General features: G+C 51.4%; 1 protein-coding gene across 1 annotated transcript in view; it reads right to left on the minus strand.

Moving 5' to 3' along the window:
* Window positions 1–738: 738 nt before the first annotated feature.
* The window catches only part of pitpnm3 (PITPNM family member 3), a 59,561-nt gene continuing 40,174 nt past the window's right edge, over window positions 739–20,125 (minus strand). Inside the window, exons 7-20 of the mRNA XM_007896635.2 lie at window positions 15,376–15,565; window positions 14,157–14,276; window positions 13,518–13,702; window positions 11,655–11,827; window positions 10,985–11,155; window positions 8,228–8,401; window positions 7,589–7,737; window positions 7,205–7,321; window positions 5,570–5,686; window positions 5,044–5,192; window positions 4,271–4,420; window positions 3,791–3,974; window positions 3,099–3,227; window positions 739–1,384 (exon numbers count right to left, since the gene is read on the minus strand). Coding sequence (XP_007894826.2) covers window positions 1,079–1,384; window positions 3,099–3,227; window positions 3,791–3,974; window positions 4,271–4,420; window positions 5,044–5,192; window positions 5,570–5,686; window positions 7,205–7,321; window positions 7,589–7,737; window positions 8,228–8,401; window positions 10,985–11,155; window positions 11,655–11,827; window positions 13,518–13,702; window positions 14,157–14,276; window positions 15,376–15,565 — 2,314 coding nt within the window. The 3' untranslated portion in view covers window positions 739–1,078. The remainder of the gene's footprint in view (window positions 1,385–3,098; window positions 3,228–3,790; window positions 3,975–4,270; window positions 4,421–5,043; window positions 5,193–5,569; window positions 5,687–7,204; window positions 7,322–7,588; window positions 7,738–8,227; window positions 8,402–10,984; window positions 11,156–11,654; window positions 11,828–13,517; window positions 13,703–14,156; window positions 14,277–15,375; window positions 15,566–20,125) is intronic.

Consider the following 20,125-nt stretch of genomic DNA (forward strand, 5'->3'; position numbering starts at 1 on the left):
GAAAAGTCCTTTCCACGTTTCGTTTGGTCTCGCCTGAACACACGGGCTCTTCTGATCAATTATTAATATTAATAATTAATAAGATTCGATTCCCCGGGCAGGGGCGAAACCTTAGGCGAGTTTCCTTACTCCGCACGCCTGTTAAGCGAGCAGTGAGTAGGAACCCGGTTGTTAGTCGATGGGCGGATCACTTTCCGGGGGTAATAATCCCTTCAAAAAATAATAATTTGGTCGCTCAATCCACGACTGTTTGTGGGGACGCTGCTGTGTGCAATTGGCTGCCGCGTTTCGCCCACAAAATACGTAGTAGGTCCACTTTACAGTGCGTATCCTGTGATGCGCTTTGAGACGTCTCGACGAGGCGATGAGGTGCTAGATCAAAGCGCAAGGATTATTATCATCAAGCCTGCGATAACTGGCATCACCCCGTCAGCGAAGAGCTCGCCTGAGCTGCTCTCTTTCCTCGAACTTCTTTTCCGTCGCTTTGCTGGTTGTTCGCTCTTTGCTCGCTGTCTCTCCAGTCGGAAGATAATGAGAGTTGCACCGTTTTCACCCTCTTCGCTGCACAGCGGCAGCGACCAGAGCACGACTGGAATGTAGGGTTAAAGCTAGGAAACCCGTTGTTACGGTCCGATCGATACGCAACAACGGAGATTTGGCCAAACTATGAAAGTGGTCTTTTCATTTCCCCTCTCATTCCTTTCTTTTTGGAAGAGGTGTGTGTGTGTGTGTGGGGGGGGGGAGGAGAGAGGTGGTGAAGTTCCTTTGTGTTCGTTGGTTTGGTTGTTTGTGTTGTTATTTACACAGCACTGCTGTGTCTTCACGTAAACAAGGATTCCATCCACCTTCCCGATCTTCCCGAGTCCAGGTTTGGGAAGGTTGCAAAGAGGCGGTGGGGGGAGTGGGGGAAGGAAGGCGGGGGAGATGATGGATGGACGAAGCTGGAGTGAGGCAGAAGGAGACCAGCACCGTGCTTGAACTACTTTGCTTCGCCCCCCGCCGCGCACACACACACACACCCCTCTCAGATCCCCTGCCCCCCCTCTCTCTACCCATCCCCTCCCACCCTCTCGTGCCTTCACACGGAGGGCTCTGACTTGGAGCCTCCGCTGCGGGCCCAGGCGATGCTGTGCGGGTGCCTCTCGTCCTTGCCTGTCTCGGGCTGGCTCTGGGCTCGCTCGGGCTTGTGGTTGCAGGAGGGAGGGTCGGGCTGCTGCACCGACATGGTCCTGCGCAGGTGGTTCCTCTTCCTCAGGAAGTCGGGCTGGGCCGAGAGCCCGAAGCTGCCCTTCCTCAGGATCATCCGCGAGTTGCTCTTCTTGGCCCGCGAGCGGTGCCCGAACTCCAGCTGGGCCAAGTGAGCCGCGTAGCCCTCCGAGAGGAACTGCGGGGTGGGGGGGGGGGAGTGTCAAGGGTCAAACCGTCAACTCGCCATCGACAGCGCAACGCAGGACCAGCACGAACTCCCCCGAGTCGCGTCCGTCGGGGCCGGAGCGCCTAACGCGAGTTTACTCACGCCAAGTCCGGGTTTGGCCGGCGGACTCGTGCAAGCCGGCTCGCAGCATCCGGTTTAATCGCTTAATCTGCGCCGCGCTTGCGTTAATTCACCGCAGCCGGTCAAGCGAGGGAGTAACGGAGGAGGAAAAGGGGAGGGGAGCAGCGCTCCCGAGTTAGGAGACGATTAACACGACCGGTGCAAAGACATCCGAGTGTTTTCGATAAGAAACCCCGAATGGAACGAACTTGAGCGGAGGGGAGGAGGGGAACTGGTTTTTTGAAAGAGAATTAGAGGAATATTTGAAAGAGTAAAATAATATAAATGTGTGTGTGTGTGTGTGTGAGGGGGTTGGAGGGTGGGAAGGGAAGCTACTCAGTTAGATCCAGTGGTATGGAAGGTCATTCGTCGTCCCCGCTCAGTCCAGTGCCTGTCAGTGACCAGAATGGACCTGTGTCCATGGTGGAATCTCACACGTAAATAAAGAAAAGCGTTTCTGCTTTCTGAGTAAATAAGAGCCCTCGCCTCGCAAGCGAGAGGACCTGGGTTCGATTCCCGGGTAGGGCCAAACCTTAGGCGGGTATTCTTACTCCACACACACACACACACATCTTGCAGTAAGTAGGGACACGGTTGTTAGTCGATTGGCGGATCGCTTTCCAGGGGTAAGAATCCCTTAAAAAAAATACTGATCATAATTTGGTCACTCAATCCACCACTGTTTGTGGGACACTTACTGCTGTGGACATCGCCCACAAAATATACAGTCAATTCACTTTACAGTATATCCTGAGAAGCACTTCTTTAACTATGTGATAAGGCGCTATATCAAATGCAAGGAATGTTATTTATTACATATATCATTGACCCAGTCTGGTATTTCCTTCCTGGCTACGTCAAGTCTCAATTCATTCAGGGTTTAAAGCAGAGAGGATCTAAGACAAGTTATTTTTTATATATCCCTCTCCATCTGCTTTCAGCTTTCCCGGAAAAAAAGGAAATTATTTCCTGAGGCAATGTTTTTTTTTAGGGTAATTAATAAAAGCTTCTTTCACTCATAATGCTGACTATTATTGTTCTTGGGACGTCTTCAAAACCGTTGCCGTTGTCGTCCCATTCAGGTTGGGATTTTTTTTTTACGCGCACACGTACACACACACACAGAATAAACGCAAATGAAGAGCCTTTAACCTGGCGTAAATCAGAGAAAGTGACAGAAGAGAAAATTAACGCAGAAAAAGAAATCGCAACCCTTGCATTCGATAGGAAGCCTCGCGCTTGCCAGGAGGACGTCTCAAAAGCGCTTCTCAGGATTCGTCGTGAAGCGGAGTGACCGTGTGTTGGGTCGCGCAGCCCGATTGGCACCGCAAACGGTCCCGCGAATTTCTTTTTCTCTCTGGGATTCTCGGCCTGGACCTCAAGACGGATCAATGTTATTTAATCAATAGTAATCCTTGCGTTGCATTCGCGCTGTGCTCTGCACCAGCTTGTTATACAGTGTCCTCTGGTGGCTACCAGTCGGAATTGAACACAAAGTGCGCGCGTGTGTGTGTGTGTATATGTGTGTGCGTGAGCGTGTTTTACGTGTATTTGCCGTGGTTACCTTGCACTGGTTCTGATACTTCTTGGACGGACGTCCCACGATGTAGATCTGAGACGAGGTCATGCCCAGGACGTTGTAGACGGAGATGTCTTTCATCGAGCCGTAAGCGGCACAGATCTTGATGTGGGACTGTAACAGAGGATAGCGTACGGTGAAACCTCACGTGAGTTGTGTCGGACGGGATCTGACTTACGCAGAGTGCGAGCTGCGTGAAACGTCCATAAGAGTTACAGGAAACTCGACAGGATTTGGGGCAGGCGTGAGACGAGGGCGATTAAAATAATAATAATAATAATAATCCTTGCATTTGATGTAGCGCCTTGTCATGTCTTCGAGGGGTCTCAAAGTGCTTCACGGAATATACTGTAAAGTGCGGTGACTGCATATTTTGTGGGCCAAACGCAGCAGCCAATTGCGCACAGCGTCGTCCCCACAAACAGCCATGGATCGAGTGACCGGTTTATTATTATTATTATTTTTTTAAGGAATTATTACCCCCGGAAAAGTGATCCGCCAATCGACTAATAACCGGGTTCCTGCTGACTGCCTGGTAAATAGGGGCGTGTGGCGTAAGGAAACTTGCCCCCACATTTCGCCCTGGCCGGGAATCGAACCCAGGTCCTCTCGCTTGCGAGGCGAGCGCTCTAACCGCCGAGCTACAGGACTCCCACTCAAAAAGCCACGTCGCTCACCTCCTGCACCAGGTTGCGGAGGAAGATGGTCTTCTGCCGCAGGGGATCGTGGACCAGACCCTCGGAGAAGAAGATGATACCCTGGGGGAAGTTGTGCTGGCCCAGCCACGACACCACCCGCTGCTTCTGCATGTCCGGGCGACCCGTGATGTAAATGATCAGGTAGCCCAGGTCCTGCCAGTGCCTTCAGACAGAGAGGAAGCATTGCTCTTATTAATCATAATAATAATAATTTTTTGATGTGACTTTAATTCGCCCCAATCACACGGTCAATTCACTTTACGGTGTATCCTGTGAAGCGCTTTGAGACGTCGCGAAGACGTGATATGGCACTAAATTAAATGCAATTAAATAATATTCAATAATGTTATTATTTTGTGGGTAAAACACGGCAGCAAATTTGCGCACAGCAGGTCCCGCCAACAGCCATGGAGTGAGTGACAAAGGTTGGTGGGGGATGGTGGGGAGGCGACGCAATACCTGACAACGTCCACAGCTCCCGCCCGGACCTTTGGATCGCTGCCCATGATGGAAACGCTGGCAGCGAAGGAGCCGTCGATGCTGAAGACCACACACTCCATACCCCTGGGCAGCACTGTCAAGTAGCTCTCAGCGCACGTCTGGTCTCCTCTGCGGAAAGGTCACAACCGACGACACGGTTAGACGTATAACACACGTGTGCAGACCAGATGCTGAGCCCTTACACTGCGCCTTTTCACGTCAGGAGGACATCTCAACAACAACTGGCATCTATTTAGCGCCCCTCACGCAGGGTGGGGTCCCGGATGCGTTGTTGATGCGAGTTTCTGGTTTGTGGGGGGGTGGGTTGGGGATGGAGTAAGACCGGTCACTGGGGCAGAAATTCTTCCCGCTCACCTCCCGTTATTAACCCCTGCAAACCGAAGCCCTCGAGGGTCAAGTGGTCCTGGCTGGACAAGCCGCGGGAAAGCTCGCCAGGCACGAATCTCAATGGGCAAACCACTCGCTTTTAGCTGGTTAGACACCGGGGTCTAACCCCATCCACCCCACCCACTCCCCCTTCCCCGAGCCTTGACTCTATGCCTGATACTCTCCGGAAACAGGTGAGTAGTCCCTCTGGGGAGAGAGAGGGAGAGGGAGAGAGGGAGAATGAGAGTGCGTATTCCATTCCGATGCACGTGAATTTCCATAATGTTCAGGATTGGATTGTTTGGATTCTTTTAAGCACGACCCACAGTAAACCCAGGTGGAAGGCACTCTACGCGGGCACATACCTTACGACCATCTTGACAGGATAAACCCCGAGCCCTAACCTCTTGCCCTGCGGGATGGTGTACAGGACACGGCCACTGCTGCTGGTGATCTCGGTGTCGAAGTAAACCCACCGCCCGGCTGGCGGCTCAGTCATCAGGAGGATGTCGACCTGACCGACAGGTAAACACAATGGTTTAGACTGGGCCGGGAGGTCACCCACCCCCTCCCCCAACCAGTAACAACACTCGGGGAGACTCGCAGCGCAGTGGTCAGCGCTCTCGCCTCGCGAGCGAGAGGATCAGGGTTCGGATTCCCGGACGGGCAAGTTCCCTCACTCCCACGCGCCTCTGGTTGCCCAGCGATAACTGGGAATCTCGGCGCCAGTCGATTCGTGGAACGCTTTGAGAAACGCCTCATCCAAAGAACAATCTAGCGTTGAACGCCCTGATGTGTGGGGGGAAACGGGGACGGGGACAGGGGATTAAGGCTAAGAGCAGGTGGATTTCCAAACCTCGCTGGGGCTCCGAATCCCCGTGGCGTCCGTACCTTTTCCCCGGTCAGGGTGACCATGTCCAGAGGTCCGTACATGAACCTCCCCACCAGTGTCTGAGGGCCGCCTTCCGCCACGATGCTGTCGTGGGCTCTGTGGTTCGCTGTGACGTTCTGTTGAGAAGACAAGACGTTGAACGAGCGTGAACCGGCAGCGAACAGCTCGACCGACATTGGGCTAAGTCACTGTCGGTTGAGTTGCGATCCCCAGACGTCAAAAGATCCTCACACTCGTCTACAATTCCTTTCCTGCCCCGGAGCCTCCCTATCTACCTCTCCGACCTGGTTACTCCCGACTCTACCAACCGCAGCCTCCGCTCGGCTGGCTCCGGCCTCCTGCTTGTCCCTCGTCCCCTCTGTTATACCATCGGCGGCCGAGCTTTCAGCCACTTGCCCCCCCGAACAGAGCAGAATAGACAACAGAGCATCAAGGACGATCCTCAGTGTGACAGGAATAAGCAATGAGCAGCAATTAGATAGGTTAGGAGGGAGGCTCTTTTTTGAGAGAACGCGTCTCAGAGGGGGATCTTATGCAGGTGCGTGACTTTTTAAACGGGACTGAGAAAGTAAAAGAACAGTACTTTTTATTACTATTATTATTACTTGAGGACACAAGAGGTCACAGGTTTAGAGTTGTAAAGGAACCCAGAAAGGTTTACACAATTCACGTTCCAAGGAAGTCAGAGGAATCTTATTAGAAACACTGCCAAATAGCCCCCAAACTCCCGCTACTCCAACACGCCTCGCCTCCCCCCCCCGGTGCCTTTATTCCCACCATCGGAATGATCCCTTTGTTAACATGTCAAGGCATAACAACAACAACAACTTGGATTTATATGGCGCCCTCCAGGCCGGACGGTCTCGGGCCGATCTGCTTTCCACCACAAGGTGGCGGTGACGCTCATGGGATAGCCATAAGGATCCTAGAAACGTACAGCGCGGATGAAGGCCGTCTGACCCATCGGGTCCACACGAGGAGACGTTCGGAGTAAGATGTTTATTCAATCCCACAGCCCTGCCTTACCCTTATATCCCTCACACAACAACAACAACGACCACTCGCATTAATGTCGCGCAGGGTTGGGTCCCAGATCTCTTTGGCAGTGATTGCAAATCATCTCGAATCGTTCCATTGACTCTATTTTTGGAGAGAAGCTCTAACAGTAAGAATTGTTTTTCCAAGAGGTCACCAGATCGGTTCGTACGAAGAAGGCCCTTCGAACCATCTGATGTCATCCCTCCAGAGCACCCACCCTATCGTCCCCCCATCACAGCGTCAAGCTGTTTTTTAACTGAATCCCAGTGTCCTGCTCTCAACACCCCACTTTCCTCCACGCCCGTGATTAATTACCCTGTGGGTAAAGAAATACTTCCTAGTGTCTGTCCTGAAATTACCCCCTTTATAGCTCTAGTAAGTGACATCAATGGTAAGCTATGTGGCTTTAGCTGATCAGACTCCAGCAGTTACCCCCAACGCACAGTCAGGTTCCTCGCGCCCCCAAGCCTTCGCTCGTGCCAACCTGCGCCTAATACTTTCTAGAATTAGGTAAGCAGGAAGCGTCCCTAAGGCACTGTATTGTATTGCGACTCTGTTTTGGGCGGAGCAAAGTTGGGAGAGAACCAAATACACACCCGGATCTTTACGTGGGTTCGTCTGCGAAGCCACTTCTCCCGCGGGCTGGATTCGCTGCAGGCCCCCGGATCTCCCCCCTCGCTCTTCTTCACGCCCGCACTTTCAAACCTCATCACCTGCAATTGGTAACAGTGCAAGATCTTAATACGCCCAGTCGATTGGCATCGCATTCCGAGGACAATAATGCCAAGCGAGATCCCGGGGTCGATTCCCGGACGGGGCGAAACTTTAGGCAACTTTCCTTACCCCACACATCTATGTTTACCGAGCAGTAAGTGGGAACCTGAATTTCAGTCGATTAGCTGAGCGCTTTCTGGGCTAATAATCCCTCCCCCCAAAAATTATTAATGCTGACGATTAGGTGTTACGTGGTGAGGTGTTACCTGGCGTAAGATGAACGCCAACACGTCGGTGGATTCCCAGTAGCTGGCGTGGAAGAGGTGGGGCAGCGCCACAGTGGGGAAGGCCGTCAAAGTGTCCGGACAATACAGCGCGTAGTCTATCCTCTTCGTTCCCCACCATTTTGCAGTGACTGCAGGACGCAAAGGGAGAGGATCAGAGAGTTATTTAAATGGGGGCAGAGACGGGGAATGGGGAAGCGCTCTGGGACGTTACCCTGCATGAGGGGCGCTATGTAATGTTGTTGTTGTTGAATGGGAAACGGGGACAGGGTTGGAGATGAGGACTGGACGGGGAAAGGAACAACAACAACAAATTGCATTTGTACAATGCCCTTTCATGAAGGGAGGACGTCCCAAGGCGGCTGGACAGTTAAGGGTTTGCAACCGAGCTGGGGCTTGGAATCAAGAGGGTGGGGGAGGGTGGGAGGGGAGGGTGGTCTAAGCACCGGTCAAAGAGGAAAGTCTTGAGACTGGCCTGGAAGGAGGCGAGGGAGGGGGGGGGCGAGGCGGAGGGATTCGTAGATGGAGTTCCAGAGGGTGGGGGCAGAAAAGCTGAAGGCTTTTGAGGAGCCGATGTTACGAAATGAACAATAAGACATTAAGGTGTTTTCCTCCTCTTACTGTTGGCGATGCTGGCAGCGAGGATGTTCTCTGAGGATCCCGAGACCTCGCTGGTGATGCTTGTCTGGCTGCCTCGTCGGGTCAGTCGGAGCGACTGTGTCAGGAGTGAGCCGGGCGAGGTGGGGGGTTTGAGGGTCTCCAGGAAGAGGGCAGCCTGGCTCTGGATGACTTCAGCTGCGGGAGTGAAAACAGCGTCAAAAAAACGAGGTTTCAATCACAACGATAATCTTTCTATTTGATCACAGCAACTTGTCACTTAGGGAGAACTCCTCAAAGGATTTTTTTTTAACTGCGAAGAGCAACCGTTGTAATAATAATCCTTGCCTTTTGATACAGCACCTTATCACGTCGTTCAGACGTCTCGAAGCGCTTCATAGGATATACTGTGAAGTGGATTGACTGTGTATTTCGTGGGCGAAACGCGGCAGCCAATTGCGCACAGCGACGTCCCCACAAACAGTCGTGGATTGAGTGACCAAATTATTATTTTTTAATTTTTTTTTGAAGGGATTATTACCCCGGGAAAGCGAGTCAGCAGTCAACTAGCAACTGGGTTCCTACTTCACTGCTAGTAGGAACACAGGCGTGTGGAGACAGGTAATTTGCCTAAGGTTTCTCCCTTGCCCGGGAATCGAACCCGGGTCCTCTCGCTTGCCAGGCGAGAGTGCTAAACCGGTATGCTACGGCGACTCCCAACAAAAGATAGCATAAGAGTTGGCAGGCTGTATCTCTCTAACGCCCTCCGCTCTCTAGGCATAATGCACACGGGAGATTCAGCGCTTTGCACTCACTGTGTGAAAGCTGATTTGACAGAGTGCAGATTGCAGTCTTTTCCCTCTTCAACTGGAGAAGCTTCGAACAAATTGTTCTAAACAAGCACCAATAAAGAGGAGCGCGAGAGAACGAGCGAGCGAATGTTCTCGGGGTTATTTCTAGCGAGCTTGATATATGGAATGACGGCGCGCTCAGCTGCCGTCGCTGAGAGCAAAGGCTCGGTGATCGTGCCTTCAGCAGGATCGAGATCAACGACGACAACAACTTGCATTTATATAGCGCGCCCCCCCCCGCCCCCTCACGCAGGCCAGCGTCGCAGAGCGCCTGACAGTGGCAGAGCACGATGCCTAGTCGGGGGATGGAGGGAGGGATTGGGAGGCGACTGTGATCAAGGTCGAAGAGGAAGGTCTTCAGGCCCGATCTGAAGATGGGGAAGAAGGGGCCAAGGCGGAGGGATTGAGAGAGAGAGAGAGAGTGTTCCAGAGTTTCGGGCCGTAGTCGCTCAAAAGCGCGGGCCACCGATGGTGGAACAGAGGGCATGAGGGACAAGCAGGAGACCGGAGCCGGTCGAGCGGAGGTAATATACGAGAACAATACTTTCGGAACGCACCAAGATCTTGGGCAAGAGGGCAACTTCAAGACAAACACCAGAAAGTATTTCTGTACCTGGAGGGGAATTAACCATGAGATGTAGAATCCAAAGGTGGAAGGGGAGTCAGGGAGAGTTCCACCCACCGCCCCCCCGGGGGAGAAATGGAGCCCGCTGAGCGGCGGGGAGCCGACAGGTTGGTATGATATGGAGTGAGCAGTGGTTGGGGAGGAGCAAGGCCGTGGATGGGGCTTTGAAGGTGACCAGCTCGTTAGAGGAGTTAAAATCATTCCCTAATCAGATTGTTAGAGCCATTTAAGCATCTTTAATGTAATGGGTAACGACAGGCACCAGGATGAAGGAAATTGTGGTGGTAAATAACATTGATTCAGTGCGCGCTGTCAGGGTCATTTCAGAGCCTAGTGTTTGGCTTGGCTCTTACATTGACAATTACCTTCCAGCAATGAACTGCAAAAACACGTTTCAAAAAAAAAACCATCAGCGAAAGAATCGTTAACGCCTTTAGACATGCTATTACAGAGCCAGATTGAGCTCCACGTGGCTTGTTTTTCTCTCTCTCTCTCTCTCCTTTTCTCTCTCTCCTTTTCTCTCAACTCTTACTAAGCAAAACAGGATCAGACTACGCATCGGGGCTATGACCCAACCTGAACCTCGGAGCTTGTCTGATCGCATTGGATCTCGCAACGAGGGAGACGGCACGGAAACAAGCCAATCTGCTGCCAAGCCAGTCCAGGCCAGTCCAGGCCGGGCTCAGTGAGGTTGTGGGTTTGAGCCCCAACACGCACCCCTACCACATTGTGACCTTGTACTCACAGTCTAGGCCGATGCTCCGATGGCAGTGGTCGGAGGTGCCGTCCACAAATAAAGCAATCAATAGCCCTTCACTTTAAACCTGTCACGTTAGGGCGTCAAAGCCAACCTGTGGCTTCTTCACGTCAGATTCCACCCGAGTCACCATTCACCTCTCAACCCCTCTTTCTTCTCCTCCCTGAACCCCCACCCCATTCCCTCACACACATCCCACCCCAAACCTCACTCCCCGCCCACATTCCCCACCACTATACAACCCGAACACCCCGTACCTTACTCCCCACCCCATACCTCCATATTCCTCACCCCACCTCTACCCCACCACATTGCTCTACTTCCCCACAACCCATGGCCCCCACTCCCCTCACCCGTCAACTTTGAAAACCCCCTCCCCCGCCCCGCATTCTCCCGCACCACCAATCCCCTTCCTCCACCCACCTCATTCTCGCCAGCCCACTCCAAACCGCACCAACTAACCCCCTGTCCCAATCCCATCGATCTGTGGTACAGGTTCGGTGTGAATGGTAATAAAGGTGGTTAATAGGAAAGGAAGGTGATCGTACCCAGCAGAGCTGAGCTGCCATCCCCCAGAGGGTACCTCTGATACCTGGGGACGCAGAACGGAGCCACCAGATGGAACCTCCTCTCCAGCAGTGGCTCCAGCCGGGATGCAGAGGGATCGGCCGAGTGGAAAAGGCTGTAGACCTGGGAGCAGGCGGGCCGTAACCGGCACACTGGCGACGGGAACATAGAGAGGCGTGAGGTGAACGACAAACAACAGCTGGCATTTACATAGCGCCCCTCAACGGGGAACCAAACAACAGCGACAGCACAGCACAGCGATCAACACGGGAAGTAGGCGGGTGTGTGAAGGGGTGTGGGGATCGGGCACAGGGCAAGGCAGCTCGCCGTGAGAGCTGGTGCCGACTCGATGAGCCGAATGGCTTCTTTCAGAGCTAGAAATCCCAGGCACGAGGGGACGGAACGTGATGAGAGTAAACCCAGAACTTTACTTCCAGACGGCAGAACGAGAGGACAGGCTTTACGAGCTGCGAAGAGGGACAATTTCAGGACAGGCACCGGGAAGTGTTTCCTTACTCAGAGGGTACCAACGACCGGAACGAGGTTGGCGCACAGGGTTTTGCGGGCGTAAGCGGCTGATGGCGGAGTGGAGGGGATGGGGGGCGCGGGGCATCGCCTAGTTAAGGGCCACGATGGTTAAAGGATTCTTACCGTCGACTGAAGGAAGAACAGTCTGTCTCATGGCCAGAACGAGGCCTAGTGGGGAACCAAAGAGAAAGAAGTCGGAGACTTCAAAGTCAAATCTTCCCGGGTTTACATCTAATAAATTGGTACTACTTGTCCTCTGCAGCTCAGAGTCTTCTTTCAGTGCGCTGGAGTGGATGCTGTCCGGAAAACGGATCTTTATTAAAACCCGGCGCCTCGCGGCACAAAAAACATATTCAACAACAACTTGCATTTACACAGCACCCTTCACATAGCGGGGCAGGATCTTAACAGTGACGGAGTCGGAGGGGAGGGAGGAGGTGACCGTAAGCACGTTCGCAGAGGAAGGTCTTCAGTCGTGATCTAAAAGAGGGGAACGAGCGGGCAAGGCGGAGGGATTGGCAGGGAGGGAGTTCCAAAGCTTTGGCGGGGTAGGGGTGGGGGGGGTGGTGGGTTGTGGAGCTGGCTGAAAGCACAGCCGCAAATGGTGGAGTGGAGGGGGGTCGAGGGACAAGCAGGAGGCCGGAGCTAGCTGTTCGGGGGCGGTGGATAGTGGAGTTGGGAGAAAGCAGGTCGGAAAAGTAGGGAGGTGCCAGGGCGTGAAGGGATTTGTATTCCCACTCTGCCTTGCAAATCGCAAGTTTTGCATACTTCACCCCTTCCTCAACGTCCCTCCCCCAACTCCCCTCCTTTACCCTCCCCTCCTTTCTAATTTGATGTGGGGGCGGGGTGTGGTATTAACGCATCAACTCGCGGAAACTTGAGTGAAATTAAAGAGCGTTTCATTAACACATCGCTCATGATAAGTTTTGTACAGTTGTCACCTCCGCAATGAGAGATATCTGCAGCGGTAGCACTTTAATGTTTAATGGAAGCTTATAAATGGACCTGGGAGAGGGGGGGCTGCCTTGAAGAAGCATTGCAAGCGAAGCTGGCACTTTAATTCCGCGATGCATCATGTTTATAATAATGTTCTATCATCCCTCGCCTTATGGGTCCTATTCATAAAGTCCCATTGTCGTGCTTTCCCAGTTTAATAAAGAATGTTTAGCAGTGATGGTGATCAGCTCTTTTACATTGGCCTATTTCTCTCTGTGACTACAGTAACTCAATCATTAGATAGAGAATAACAACAACTGGTTGCACTTATAAAGCACGCGTCACACAAAATAGCTCCTCTGACGTATAACATCTACAATAATAACATAATCCTCGCATTTGATGTGACGCCTTACATCGGTTATTGAACCGCCACAAAGCACTTCACAGAATATGCTGTGAAGGCTGCGTATTTTGTGGCTGAAACGTGACAGCAATTGCACGCAGCGGCATCCCACAAACGGTCGCGGATCGAGTGACTCAAAATATTCGTTACAAAATAAAAGCATTAAAGGGCACGGGGAAATAGCGGGGGATTGGGAAGGAAGGAATGGGGGGGGTGATGGGGGAGGAGGGGCGAGTGGGGCGGGGGCTAGCATTGCATCGTCAGAGGCGATGTCTTTCGGGCGAGACGCGTGCCCTGTTCAGGTGGGAGGAGAACTAAATCTGATGATATTAAGCTTCGGGGTGGGGGTGGTGGTGGGGGGGGTGGGGGGGAATCCCCTCACTTCAAAGCAGGGACGTAAAAGCGTGACTTTGGAAAATAAAAACTGTACGGCAGTTGTTTTTTGGGGGGTGGGTTACGCTTTTTGGGGTAAGTATAGAGTGTGTGTGTAAGGAGGAGTGGGGTGGGGGGGCATAACAACCCGCCGAGTGCTCGCAATCGTATTCGGTTGTTCCTCGCCCACCGCCCCCACCCTCCGCCCACCCCACCCCATCCCACTCCCTCCCGAGCGGCACGACAACCGACCCATCCCCGGTTACTACTACCTTGACAGAAAGGCGTGATGCTGCGTGATGCTGTCACAGTCGTAGGTGGACGAGTCGCTCTGCTTCCGCGGAAACGTTTGCCTCGACTCCTCGGCATCGATGCCCGACAGGTCGATGTTGCTCTTGCTCAGCCTCTTGCTGGTGGTCAGGCCGCTCCCGGCCTCGTCCGTCGAAAGTGCGTTGTCCTTTGCGGGGGAAATCAAGGGAGAGCCAGCAGTCAGTAACAGAAACCACCCACCCACTCACCGCCCCCCCAACACCCCCCCCACCACCCACCCCCACCCCGGCCCAAGGCAGGAGGTGACTGCAAGCATGCTCGAAGAGGAAGGTCTTCAGTCGTGATCTAAAACTGGGGAGGAAGGGGGCGAGGCGGAGGGATTGAGAGGAAAGAGGTTCGAAGCATCAAGTCCTCATTGGCTTTCAGAGAAAAGGGTTCACATCAAACCCACTGCCCTGCCCTATTCCCACACCCCTCTCAGCCTCTATCCTTCAATTACCCGTCTACGTCCCTCTCGAAACCCACGATGGACTCTGCCTCTGTGACCCTCGGTACTCGTAAAAGGGTGTTGGTGGGGGTGGGGGAATGATCGCCGGCTGATTGTAACCCCCAGTGTCGAGCTTGAGTTCCCTCTCAGCTACCTGAATACTGCTGCTGCTCCCCCTCCTGCTGCTGTCCTGGCTCTCGGCTGTGGTGCGAGCACTGTAACACAAGGCATCGAAGCCCAGGATTCCCCCCACAGAGTCGCCAATCAAACACACCTGTACAATGGGAAAACATAGAATGAGTAATAATAATAATAATAATCCTTGCATTTGATATTGAGCCTTTTATCACGTCGTTGAGACGCCTTGAAGCAAGTCCCGTTTAGCCGAGAGGAGGGAGGGAGGGAGGGAGGGGAGATCGGAGAGAGAAGGAGATGCTGGAGCTGGATGGGTTTGGCAGTCGCGAGCGAGCCTGGACGTTCCTGTGATGAGGCTAAGCTTGAACCCACACCAGGGGAGAGCGCGGCTGAGCGGGCCAGGCTGAATCATCGTGACACATTTGGGATTGATGTGAAGGATACGCCTGATAACCATCGCAGGTTTCATCCAGTGTCATCTCCGCTCCCTGTGCACTGCTGCCCTAAGCGTCAAGAGCATTTTTCATCCTGTGCTAAACACCGCTCTCTGTGTCGGGAACGCTTCATCACACGGGAGGCGAACCTAAAAGCACGTTTCACGCGGCGTCGATGCTTGTCACCGCGATGGGAACGCCGATCGGAATAGCGGGATCTTTCCTGTGGAATTACTTTCAGCCCGTACACCTGCGGTTCTTAATGGACGAGCCGAGACCAAAGGCAGGTTTCACCCCAGTTTATTCCTGGTCTCCTCCATCGAGAGAATAGCAAACGGAATAAATTTCATCCATTTACACAGGGCCTGTGTATTTCATGGACGGAATGTGGCAGCCAATTGCCCACAACAGCGCCCCACAGACAGTCGTGGATTAAGTGACCATTTTTTGGGAGGGATTATTACCCCTGAGAAAGCAATCCGCCAATTCACTAACAACTGGGTTCCGACTTACTTACTGCTCGGTAAACAGAGGCTTGTGGGCTAAGGAAACTTGCCTAAGGTTTCACCCCACTCCGGGAATCGAACCCGGACCCCCTCGCTTGCGAGGCGAGCGCTCTAACTACTACTTTGGCACTGTACCAAATGTAAAGTTTATCATCGTATAGAAGATGGAGCCCCATCCTGAGACTGAGAGCATTGACCGTCTAGGAGATGAAATGAATTGGGTGGCCAACAACAACAACTTGCATTTATCTAGGAGCCCTTCACGCGGGTTAGTGTCCCGGAAAGCTTCGTCACTGACCTGCCCACCGAATCCAGACCCCTCTTCGGACTTCAGGAAGTCGCTGTAGATTTGATTGGCTCGACTGATCACTGTGCCGACCGCATCCTGGTACTGCGGGGAGGAGATGGCGAGCAGCGGGAGGGCTGCCAGGGGCATGTGGTCCTCGCTGCTGCTCAAGCAACCTTCGTCGTAGCTGTACGGGTTCAGACTGCAGAGGGCACAAGGGTTTTTAACGTGAAGTCCGGGCATTCGTCAAACAAAACAAACAGTCACTACAGCGTTACCCTGCATGAGGGGAACTACATGAATGCAAGTTGTTGTTGTTGTTGAAAGACGCTATACCAAACGTATTATTATTATATTTATTGACTGTTATATTACTATTATTATATATTATATGATCATTGACTCATTTCCAAATTCTTCTTCGAAAAAAATCATTTAATCACTCAAGGTGTCCTTTCACCTCCATCCTCAACTTGCCCAGCGCACGACACTCTACAAATTGCCAATTTAACACTACTACTACTACCACTAATAATAATAATTCTTGCATTCAATGCCCATTTAAAACATCAAAGCATCGCATAGAGGATTCGAGGAATTACTGTAAAGGGGAGTCACTGCGGGAAAATGCACAGTCGGGCTTTTGAGACATCGTCTCTTGAGGCACGAACAGGGCTGTACCGAACGCGAGGAGCATTGTAACAAAGAGATCATTCATCACGTGGGTGTTTGTGGGGCCTCACCGTGGGTCTAAGACACATTCACTGCACTTATAATGATAATAATAAAATAATTGCCCATGAAAAGGTGCTTTGAAATGCTGGATCAAACACAAGGATTATTATTCCTCCGCTCAACATTCCAGCTAAACATTGCAGGGCTTGCTGGCGAATCTCTCCTGCTAACGTGCTTACACTATCAGGCTCAGTGCAGAATCATCTGTCAGAGCTGGTTGTTATAATCCTGATGTTATTTAGGGAATGCTTCTCAGAATGTTTACATAACCAACGCATTTTCTGGGCGTTTCGCCCACAAAATATACAGTTGATCCACTTTACAGTATATTCTATGAAGCGCTCCCGTGAGACGACTGAGCGACGTGATAAGGCGCTATATCAAACGCAAGGATTATTATTAGCATTATTATTATGACGGTAAAACTCCTGGTAACTCGTCACTCCAAGGGAAAAGTGTCTCAGTGACGAGTTATCCAGAGTGGGGAGCCAGGCATATGTATAAATACGTAGATGTGGCCGGATGACTTAAGTGGTTATTGACAAGTTAAGTCAGGGTCGAGTTATCAGGAGTTTTAATATATATTCCAATCCTGCTACCTTTATGGGAAAAACACTTGATTTTGCCACTAGCAGCAAAAATTGCTGATCGAATCGTGACGCGAACAAACAGAAAGAAAACCGCATGGGGTCATGCCCCGAGCTCCAGTATTAAAACAATTTGCCTTTCACGCCGGGAGGACGTCCCAAAGCGTCTCACAGGACTTGAAAGTCGAGTGTAGCGACGGTGTGTTTTCGCAGGTAACACGCAACAACCAATTTGCGCGAGGTAATGCCCTCACAAGCAGCCCCCGTCCCCGCAGTTACGGCAGACTCAATGGGCAGACCCAATAGAGCGGATGCACAGTAATCAGAGCAGAAGATTACCTTCACCTCTAGAGAATAAAGCAACGCATAGTGAACTTTCCAGAGAGCTGAACACGAGAGGCAATGAGATCACTGACATTTGATGGAGTTGCAATGATACGACGGGGAATTTTGAAACTGGGACCCTCTCGCTGGGGACCGGGGGGTTGGAAACGGTTGCTTTTTTTTCCGTACCTGCTGTGGTCGGGTCTCTCTGCTTGTCTCTCTGCCTGTCAGCGCCAATCGAACGTGAATGACAAAACAAAATGGCTTGGAAAAATGTGACTCTTCAGATCTGAACTCAAGTCTTCAAGTGAGCTCTCCAGGGAGTCAATCAACTGCGACTGGCGTTTCAACCAAAATAGCCCTCTGCAGATTTATCATATTAATAATAATCATCATCCTTGCATTTGACGTTCTGCTGTATCACGTTAGCCGAGACGTCTCAAGTTTCTTCTCAGGATTTCGCTGTCATATGCAATAACAATAATTATAATCCTTGAATTTGATATCGGGTCTTGTCACGTCGTTGAGACGTCTCAAAGAGCTTCACGGAACACACTGTAAAGTGGATTGACCGGGTATTCCGTGGACGAAATGAGGTAGCCAGTTGCGTGCAGCAGTGTCCCACAAACAGCCATGGACCGAGTGACCAATATTATTTGGGGGGATTGTCGGCCAGGACACCGGGACAGAGAAACTTCCTTCTTTTTTCAAATAGCGCCGCGGGATCTTTAACGTCCACTTGAACAGGCAGACGGGACCTCGGTTTATTGTCTCATCTGAAGGACGGCACCTCCAACAATGCAGCGCACCCCAGCACTGTGTTGGAGTGTGAGTGTAGACTGTGCGATTCCAAGTCCCAAAGTGGGACTTGAACCCACAACCTTCTAACTCAGAGGCGAGAGCTACTGACTTGAGCCAGGCTGACACCCATGTGTAGAGATTGTGTATTTGAAGGCTATTCTTGACTGACACGCCCGTGCGGTGCTGGATTAAGGCATCAAATTCAAGGTCCCCGTCCGTGCCTTGTTCAGACAGACGTTAGAGATCTCCCATGGCACTACTCGAAAAGAGAAAGCAGTCTCTCTCCCAGCGTCCTGGCTGACAGTACCCCCACCCCCACCAACACAGAGAGAGAGGGGAAAACAGCAGCCACTTACTTCACGGCTGTTTGGGGACATTGCGGTGCGCAAATTGACTCCAGGGTCGGCCTACAAGATTTACACAGTCACTACACTTGGCTGGAGTGACGTGAAGTGCTGCAGCAAATGAAAATAAAATTGTTATTAATATGCCGAGTCACTCTGAGGAATGACATGAACCTGTGCAGCTTAAGATGGGATTGCTGTCTGATCCGTACAGTTTATCGTTTATTTTAAGAAGCCAGAAGAAAAAAATAAAAGGAACAAAAACCTCAATAATGAGGGACCGAGGTGTCGCAAAGGAAAGGAAGATTAAACCCATGTGCCCTCTCCCCTCAGTCCGTCTCACAAAACACTGCCATGAATTATTCCTGCAAACGCAGTTGTGTGGATTAATGGACTACTGCCTCAGCTCTTATGTCTTCGTGAAGTTTATTAATACCTTGTCGGCTTCTGGAGAAGCGCTCATTATTTAAAGCGTTTCAAAAGGTTCTTGGAAACGTCCAATAATTGGGCCCAGAGGTGCGGAATTAAACAAAGAAAAACAACTAAACCCAACGAGGAAAGGGTTTTCAATCCTGAAGATATATTGAGATTCGAGATGGTTTTAAAAAGCACAGCTAAGGTCCCCATCTGTGCCTCTTTCCCTGCCGCATCGTTACGATTTCCCAAAAGGCCATTTTGATTTTGGCAGAGGGATATTTGATAGGTAGAAACTAGCCTGTGTGTGCGCGTGTGTGCGTGTGTGCGCGTCTGTGGCGTGTGTGTCGTGTGTGTGTGCGCGTGTGGGTGTGTTGGTGTCAATACATTATGTGAAGCCACAGATTTTAGGCTTCAAATCAGCTCCAGTCATCTGAAACGAGGTACACGATGTCAGTGGAGGCGTCCTGCCAGCTGAGAGATGTCATTCGTACCCCCCTCCCCAGGTGAGTGGCACCTGTCTTATCTTGGTAGCGAGGCAGTCAGCTGATAAGACGCTTTCTGGGGAAATCAATGCAGTCGGAATTGCGATGTCTGTCACTAAATTCCCCCGTGTCGGCCTTTGACTGTATATTTCGTCGGGGAACACGACAGCCAATAGCGCACAGCAGTGTTCCACAAACAGTGGTGGATTGAGTGACCAAATTATTATGTGTATTTATTAATTTTGAAGGGATTATGACGCCCCAGAAAGTAATGCGCCAATCGATTAACAACCTACTTACCGACAGGTAAACAGAGCTGTGTGGAAGTAAGGATACTTGCCGAGGGTTTCGCCCTGCCCGCCCGGGAATCGAACCCGGGGCCTTTTGCTCGCGAGTGCACTTAGCACTACTCTACAAGACTCAAAACTCCTTCTGATTGAAAGGCGTGAACGCTACCAACTGAGCCCTGGCTGGCGCACACATTTGCTGTTGTTATAGTCGGTTTCTCATTTACGATTTACGGTACCTCAGAAATCTGTAACAAAACCTCCAGTGCAATATCCAGCTTACGATTTCCATAATCACATCACCAGAGAGTGTGTCTGGGCGTCGCAAACACAAATGCTGTTCTCCACAGATCCACACTGTTGTAATGATATTATGCAGATTGCTTTTGAGTTTGCATGTTTGCCTGAGCCTTGCAGGCAAAGTGCCAGCCATTCGGATTATTAATAACCTGCTAGGTAAGCCTTACGCTTAGATGAAGTGCTTTTCACGGGCGCGGAGGACTCCTCAAAGGGCTTCTTGTGGGATTCACCGACAAGTGCAAAAAAAATAATCATTAGGTCACTCAATCCCTGGCTGTCTGTGGGACACTGCTGTGTAACGTTCCTCACAACCATTCACAGGGAATTGTTGGTCAGGACACCGGGAGAGAGAGAAACTCCCTTCACTCAGAGCATTTCCCATCTGGCTATTTGATTAGTTTAATTGTTTCTTTAGCAGCATTGCGATGAGCTGATGGCAAGTTTATTAAAAGAATTGGCCTGTATTATCTTTCGTACATCGTTCC

Source organism: Callorhinchus milii, unplaced genomic scaffold (assembly GCF_018977255.1).
Source record: "Callorhinchus milii isolate IMCB2004 unplaced genomic scaffold, IMCB_Cmil_1.0 Scaffold10, whole genome shotgun sequence".
In the NCBI taxonomy this organism is placed as follows: domain Eukaryota; kingdom Metazoa; phylum Chordata; class Chondrichthyes; order Chimaeriformes; family Callorhinchidae; genus Callorhinchus; species Callorhinchus milii.